Consider the following 8,279-nt stretch of genomic DNA (forward strand, 5'->3'; position numbering starts at 1 on the left):
TTTTTTTTTTTTTTTAATGCAGGAAGTCCAGCAAGCCAAGCATTGCCGCTCTGTGTGCCTCCACCTTTCATAGCTACTGGACATCAACCTTTTGCAGTGCCAAGCCACATTCCAACTTTTCAACCCTCCTTCCCTGCTAATCGCCCAATTCCAGTCCCAGGATCTAATAGTCTCTATACTGCTAAGCTTTCATGAATATTGTTTACATTTTTAATTAATCACCTCAACAAGGTTTTTCCATTTTTTCTTTCATTTTGTTATAGCATTTTACCAAAATTTTGTCCCAAATTCTTGGTTTGAGAAGAATTCCACTTTGGTATTGTCCAGTTACAATCAAAAAATGTTATTGATTATACATGTAAAAGAGAATAAATACTTTTATCAAAGGTGTTCATTCTGTGAGACCTGTTTTATTGATGAGGCTTTATTGCCTATGAATTATGTATACAAAAGTATTCCTGATGTTTCAAGATTCTTTTGATTAAAAAAATTATTATCAATTTGATTCTGCTCTATACTCCAAAAAGAAAGCTGTGTTAATCACTTATTTGTATCAGTGGCAGTATGCATGTTTGCCTTTACTTTTCCATATTTTCCGCTCAGAAGGAAGTGGTTTTACGCCTGACGGCCTGAGCCATAATTAGGTTATGTTGACTGTTCTACTACATCTGTTCTGTGCTCAGTGCTCACTCTCACTTGACTCACGCTCCATTGATTGCTACTGTATTACCCTCAACCCCACGTGATCTATTGACAAATGCATGGTTTCTTGATTTCTGGTTTTATGGGTGTTGAACAATACGAAGCAATGGTCCATTTGACGGGGATAAAAACGTAGTGACAAAACTTTACATTTAGTACATTAGGTTTTCAATTAAATTTAAACACGGCTGGATTGCATTGAGTTCCTATTGTAAAAGATTATATTGTTTGTGTTGTATTGGTCAATGAAGATAAGTGTTTGAATTTAGTTAGTAAACTTATATTATGTACCTAAAGAACTATATCCAAAGTTCTACCCATTTGACAGAATCTAACGTCCTAGACTAGCTCTTGCAGGATCGGAGACCGTTTGATAATTTTATCTTGCACGTGGATAATATCATAGTAAAAGTTGTCAACTTAATTCATCTAATAGGAGTAAAAAATCATAATCATATCTTGATGATGCTCACAAATTTTAGCATGTTCTCTCAGCCTGGCTGAGGCTCTCAGCATTTTCTTTGGTACATTATGAAGGAAACACATGCAACATGCTCTGCAAGCGCAAGGCTTTCAGCCTGGCAAAGAAGGAGCCAGAGAGTCTTGTGTAGTTATTGGTTTAAATTTGGCACTGTTGGGATCTCATTGAACAGATGTGATTGCTGATGGTGTTATGGTTGTCATGATCTGAGTCCACATTTTTCATATCTCTAATANTTAGAGCATTCGCACCAGTCAATGGAAAATCATGTAAAATAGAAAAAAAAGTTGTTTTTACCCATTTTGGCTCAAAACTACACTGCATCAGTCTTTCTAAAAATGTCTAAAACTGTGTATATCTATACACGAGCTACAGTAACCGTGTAAATTTACACGGTTACTGTAGCTCGTGTATTGATTATTTTATTAATTTTTTTCGCTCCTTTTTTCTCTCTCTTCTCCGTGCTCAAGATCCTCAGTAACTACACCACTTCTCATCTTCTTCTTTTTTCTCAGATACACACAAACACACTCACACACAAACACATCCACACACAGCTCTGATCAACACAGAGATTCACTTGCTCAAAAAAAAAAAAAAACACGAGATACACAAACACACCCACACACAAGCAAACCCACACGGACAAACAACAAAGATATTGATCGGAGCTTGACTGGAACGATCGGAGCTAGGTGAGATCAGAGCTCGTTGATGCGTGGATCGGAGCTGTAAGGGAGAGTGAGGGGCTGGATCGGAGCTGTGAGGTGAGATCGGAGTTGTGAGGGAGAGTGAGGGGTGAGATCAGAGCTGTGAGGGGTGGGATCAGAGTGGGTCGGAGCTGTGAGAGGTGGGCCGGAGCTGTGAGGGAGACGGAGTTGTGAGGGAGAGAGTGGGCCGGAGCTGTGAGGGAGACGGATCTGGGCCGGATCTGTAAAGGAGAGAGTGGGCCGGAGCTGTGAGGGAGACGGATCTGTGAGGGAGAGAGTTGGCCGGAGCTGTGAGGGAGACGGATCTGGGCCGGATCTGTAAGGGAGAGAGTGGGCCGGAGCTGTGAGGGAGACGGATCTGTGAGGGAGAGAGTTGGCCGGAGCTGTGAGGGAGACGGAGCTGTGAGGGAGACGGATCTGTGAGGGAGAGAGTTGGCCGGAGCTGTGAGGGAGACGGAGCTGTGAGGGAGATGGATCTGGGCCGGAGCTGTGAGGGGACGGAGCTGTGAGGGAGAGAGTGGGGCGGAGCTGTGAGGGAGACGGATCTGTGAGGGAGAGAGTGGGCCGGAGCTGTGAGGGAGAGTGATTGGTGGGTATGGAGATTGGTAGAGTAGAGAGATGGCTGTGGAGAGAGAACAAGAAATCAGACAAAATGAGAAGAAAAAGAGTGACCCGCATATTTAACCGATGGTAGTTGAGAATATAATAAAAAAATGGATAAAATTGATTATTTAATTAAAAGAAGGGGGTATAATAGATAAACTGATGTGGGTGTTTTGTAAAAATGAATGTGTAAAATAGAAAAAGTAAGTTTTTAGTGTAAAAATAGATGTGTATAATGCATGAGCTGATGTGAATGCTCTTAAAGTACATATTTTTTTAACTTGACCTCTTTATTTATTTTTATTTTTTTGGTACAAATTTCAAGCAATTCCATTTTCAAAGTGCATTTAGAGTTATCTTGGCCATAGCCAAATGTACTGAATCACAATACTACAAGAGCATTCAATATTGATTTTTGGAAATTTTCCTTCATCTGATTTGAACTATGACATAATGTCAATGCTCTTTTTTATTTAATCCTCAACATGTGCTCCCTTTGATGGCTATATCAGTACTCTACTAAGAAATATTCCAAATGCCTGGGAACTTTGATTATGAACATAGCCTGAGAGCAGTACAACATCAATGGAAGTAATTTGTGAATATAAGCAGTACAGGTATTCAACAACGAACTACTCTACTGTGACTAAAGTACAAACACTATGCTAAAAGGACTTTAGAACAATAACCTGAAAAGGCATAAAGTAACAAGGTTGGATCCTGAAGGTTTAACCATATACGGATCATCTACAGCCCTACACTAAGATCACAACCTTCTACATGGTCATCTAATTGACTTGATTCCAGTCAGTCATTCTGGCACTTCATGTGAGGTATTACGAAAATTGCAGGGATAAGATACCATGTCAAGGCGGATTCTACCAAATCAGACACTTGATGATCTCGATTTTTTGTTTGGATTACCATTTTCTGGGCTACTCTGCTCGTCTGATTTCAGTCCAGAAGCTGCTACTGGCTCTTCAGCCTGAGGCACCCGGTTCTTCTCCATTGCGTTTTCCTGCAAAGCCTTATGAAAGTGCTGGGCATCAGTATATATGTCTTAAATATTTACGTAAAAGGAGAACTACTTAAGAATAAATACAATCCAGTAGAAGCTCCATTCTTACCTGCAATAGTTCAGTCATTTTGCCAGTTACATGATTTTCAGAAGGTTTCTTTGTGGGCTTAGGATGGTTATGAAGATCAGGCTGTACAGATTGCAGGGGCTCGATGAAGAGGGGCTGATCCATGTCATTAACTTCATCTACCTGGCTGTGGTCAGAACCTTTGACTGTCAGGGACTCCGCTGGTGGTTGATTAGAAGGAACATTTTCACTTTGCAATTTTTTTGGTGTGAACTGTTTGCTAGGTTGAGAAGAAGGTGCTTGGTTCCCAACGGCTGGCAACTGGTTATTGAGTGTTGAACCATTGGACATATGAGCTCTCACAACCTGTTTGCTCTTCGAGACTGTCGAATGAGCTTGGGTAGCAACTGGAGATGGTATGTTGGCAAGTGCTATCCCATTTGATAAAGTAGCAGGTTGGAGTACAACAGGCACCACGTGACCCCTTGGGATTACAGGGTGAGTAGTTTGGGCTGCAACTAAAGGCACCTGTTTGACTTTGGCCACTACATTAGCAGACTGGGGTACAACTCTAGACACCTGGTTGACGATTGGTAATTCATTGAATGAATGAGTTCCATTTCTATGAGAATTGGAATTCTGCTCCCTCTCTCTGGACCGAGGGTTATTGGCATGGACCTGAGTGTAAATTTCTGCTGGGAGGGGAATCTCATTTCGCCTGATCATATTAATGTCTGGGGCCACATCATTCTCAGCTGAAACAGGCACATAATGCCCAGGCTTAAAGACAACACCCCTCAAAGTGGTACTAGAGTTGCCAACCCTAACACTCAGCAAATATCCAGCGTCAAATGCTGCCTCGATGACACCAGAAACTGCCTGGCCCAGCATGACATCATTTCCATCATCAACTGGATCAACTTGTCGGGACTGATTTCCATTTGTCCCTTCAAATCCAGGAGGGGCACGATTATTCTCCACACGGTTTAGACTTGGATCCCTTGGGACATGAGCTTTCTCTTCAGGATCGAGCTTTGGATACTTCCGCGGGCGACCACGTTTGCGCTTCACGGGGACATCTGCCGAACCATCAGGGTTACTCCCTTGGTAGGCTTGGTTCATCTTCAGTATTTCTACTTGAAAAATTTTATTTTCTTCTTCCACAAGATCTTTTTTTAGTTTCCCCTCCCTGCATGCAATTTGTAACATTGGTTATAATGTGGTGTCATGGATTTTTTGCAGTAAAACTCTTTGGGCAACCTAACAATTTCTTAATTTTATATGCTCCACACTTCATAGATTATAAACTTACAGATTAAGAATGTGCTTGAATTTGATCAATTGCTTCTGTTCAAAGAATCTGGGTACTAATGTGTTTGTGTGTGAACCACACAACAAAGTAGCTATTGTTGTTTACCCTGCTTCCATAGCTCAAGTCTAGTGTCAATATTGTGATTGATCAACCAGAAAGTAAGATCATTCATATTTCGTAAGTGCCAATGGCCTAAAGAATTTTTTTATGAGGCAGGACATCTCTCCAAGCTCATCAGGAAAATTATAAAGTAAGGTTAACCATATATGCTGAACTAAGACAAGACTGGACCACAAGTTTGAATTTTGTCCTCCAACCATGGTAAGAACATTTCATCAATTTTCAATAATAAATTTATAGAGGTTCACTGTGAACATCGACTAACTTTAATTGTTTTTACCAATTAGAATATCAACACATTAGTCCCACTTAAGGAAACTCCTGACCCTCCTATATCTACCACCATGTCACGTTCAAACATTCAATGTCAAATCTGGCAATGATGACAGACCAATGTAACACATCAAAGTTTGCTAGTTATAAAATAGCAAATGGGGATAAAGCACTATAACCAGAATGCAGCATCTGGACAGATTGAATGGATCAGGTCCCAGTCGTGTAGCAACTAGTTTCAAAGTAGAATACTGAATGTTCAATACCAGCAATGCAAGGAATGTGGAAGAAGAATAATCACTCTAGCCACAATTACCATCAGGTCAAGTATTTATTTTTTTAATCCCAAAGGGGAAAATTGAGTGCCATCATAGAAGATCAACAGAACCAAAATTCTGCATTTGGTGAAACCATTGGTTGAAGTTGGAAAAGGAAAGGAGCCCTAAATTTTTGCATTTCCATATTTCTGGAAACCTCAGAGGCCACCATAAAATATGAATGCGAGAATTGAAATTTCTACTCCTCAATTGAAATAGTTAACATTAAGCGCCATGTCAATGACATCTAGGAAGTAGCTTTCCAATATTGTGCTCTATTTTGTGAAGATTCTCATATAATCAATGATAAGTAGTATGTTCCTCATAGAGTACATTTCAAATATAACACATTCAAAAACACATATTAAGTAGACTTAGAAATCATAGCACCAGCAGCACATACACAAATGGGAATTCATTGGCCTAAAAAACAAAAAAACAAATCTCCTTTATAACTTTCTTTTCCTCTTTGATAGGTCTAATTTTTTTTTTTCAAAACATCCATTCAATGGAAGATAAGAATAAATACGCATTCAAGATGCGTCTCTTTTACCCAGTAAATGTTATAAATTACTAAGTAGTGTGCATTATTTATTTCCTCCCATTTTGTGACTATTTCATAGAGAAAGGGACAAATGACCAAATTTATTGTCACCCACATAGGCTAATAAGGCAATCTTCTAGCACAACATAATCATAGTTTGAGCAGCCAACTATTAAGAATGCAACTATTTGACCACTTGAGCTATACTAAACTGCAGCTCCCATAGGAGACTAATTTGCAAGCAAACCCAATTTCTAATAATTTTAAAATAGTGCCTCAAGTAGAAGTACTAGCACAATAAAACTACAAAATCAATAAATAAATACAATTTATGCACAGACATAAATATGCACAATCATTGAAAAAAATAGGAACAGTGGGGTTTTAACGGGAAAAAAAAAAAAAAAAAAGGTATAAATTACAGCCATTAGAGATTAAAGCAAACATATGAATTACACTTAAAAAAGAAAATAAATTTATTATGTGTAAGTGTAACAAGTAACAACACAAATAACCCCAAATTTTAATTTAAAAAATACATTAAATAAAGTACTAGAAGTTACAAAGAACTTTTTTTTTAAAGACTCAAATTTCATGCAAAAATTAAACTTCTTCTAAAAACGGTGACTCTGCTTGGTTGCTGAGAAAATTTTAAAAGCAAAAATTGTTTTTTTTTTTTTTTTGTTTTTAGATAGCAACAATACCAAAGCAAAAACCCAAAAATTTAGCAAAATATAGGGTTTGATCAAAGATAAAGAAACAAGCAAAAGAGAAAATAAAGTGTGCTTCTTCACAGTGCAAAAAAAAGCTAGGAATTGTGTGAGACTGTACCTTTGGAAAGTGTTTTTTTTAGCTTAGGTTAAACTGTTTCCCGGAAACAGTTTAAGAAGCCCCAGATTTTGTTGCCGAAAACTGTGCTTTGTGTTTTTGTCTTTGTTTTTGTTGTCTGAAGACGGAGTGAGCGATGTCGGTTGCTGTGTTGTGTTGTGTACTTGTGTTGGGTGTGTGTGTGTGTGTGTGTGTGTGTGTGTGTGGCACTGTGGGTGGTGGGGAGAGGTGGCACATTGAAGTGTATATAAAGTGACGGGTCTGTTAGGGAGAGTTGGGAATTGGCCAGTGGGAGGGTGCCAGGTGTGTGGAACAGAGGGTCTCACTAATTTAAATTTGAAAAAAATATTTGTAATATCCAGGTGGTGGGAAATGATTTGACTGTCATGAGGGTTAGTTTTGGAAGATAGGTGAGAGTTAGGATGAGATTTTTGTGGCTGGGTCCCAGTGGCCTGATTTGAGCAAAGCCGATTGGCTGTGCAGTGCAACATCATAAATCGTGTGGCAAGTTGTGCAAATTGTTTAGGGGGCAATGAAATATTGAAAATGAGTTGAGCAATATTATGGAAAAAAATATATATTTCACAACATTTATTTTTCATGATAGTTAAGTTGGCAATTTATTTTTCATGATAGCTAAGTTGGCAAGTTTTTACAATTGGTTCCATTATTATTATTTTTTTGAAAGCTACAATTGGTTTTATTATTGATATCACTTTTTAAATTATTACTAACAACTAATAGTCAAGTGTCAAATTTTTTGTTTATAAACCTTCTATAATAAAATAATGACCAAGTTTTGCAATGCATTATGATGGGTGAAAGTTCTTAATACATTTATGATAGGACAAAATTCAACTACAAAATCAATTGTAGTCTTAGGCTACAAACTCACTCAATATCTTTTTATTGAAAGTAAATTTTGACAAATCCACCATTGGATTGCATCTTCTTCTTATATCCTTCATGTTTGCAAAATTTCAAGAAAATTAAAGATCAATAGCTATGTCATCAATAAATTTTTAAATTGCAAGTTTTTGTAATTTAAAATTATGCATAAAATATAAGATTATAGATTATATAGTAAATGATATCCAATTGACACAAAAATTGACATGCACATTAAGAGCGTAAAGAATATGTAATTCAACGGTTAAGTTTTCAAAATATGCAGTAATGTTTATTTTATTGAGTGAGTTTGTAGTTTAAGGTTACAACAAATTTTGTAACTAAACTTTATCCTTTATGATATCAGGGATAAAATTGTTGTTCAAAATGCACTAAAAAAACTCTAGGTGTTGAAT

General features: G+C 37.7%; 1 protein-coding gene across 3 annotated transcripts; it reads right to left on the reverse strand.

The window, feature by feature from the left end:
- Positions 1-3,023: 3,023 nt before the first annotated feature.
- On the reverse strand, positions 3,024-7,165 carry LOC112032959 (protein METABOLIC NETWORK MODULATOR 1). 3 transcript variants are annotated; one of them, XM_024065727.2, is made up of 3 exons: positions 6,979-7,165; positions 3,624-4,770; positions 3,024-3,514 (listed from the first exon to the last, which is right to left on the reverse strand). In XM_024065727.2, the coding sequence occupies exons 2-3, from the start codon at positions 4,701-4,703 to the stop codon at positions 3,383-3,385; spliced, it is 1,212 nt and encodes a 403-aa protein (XP_023921495.2). In that variant the 5' UTR covers positions 4,704-4,770; positions 6,979-7,165; the 3' UTR covers positions 3,024-3,382. The 3 variants fall into 3 exon arrangements, with proteins under 3 accessions (XP_023921495.2, XP_023921493.2, XP_023921494.2); XM_024065725.2 differs by having other exon boundaries at positions 3,024-3,523; positions 6,979-7,162; XM_024065726.2 differs by lacking the exon at positions 6,979-7,165 and adding an exon at positions 4,894-5,167 and having other exon boundaries at positions 3,024-3,523.
- Positions 7,166-8,279: the final 1,114 nt, after the last annotated feature.

This window comes from Quercus suber, unplaced genomic scaffold (genome assembly GCF_002906115.3).
Source record: "Quercus suber isolate HL8 unplaced genomic scaffold, Cork oak 2.0 scaffold_844, whole genome shotgun sequence".
In the NCBI taxonomy this organism is placed as follows: Eukaryota; Viridiplantae; Streptophyta; class Magnoliopsida; order Fagales; family Fagaceae; genus Quercus; species Quercus suber.

Coding starts and splice junctions, on each gene's coding strand:
- LOC112032959 (XM_024065725.2), bottom strand. CDS start 4,703: ATGAACCAAGCCTACCAAGGGAGTAACCCTGATGGTTCGGCAGATGTC. Junction 3,524..3,623: donor AAATGACTGAACTATTGCAG/GTAAGAATGGAG, acceptor CACTTTCATAAG/GCTTTGCAGGAAAACGCAAT.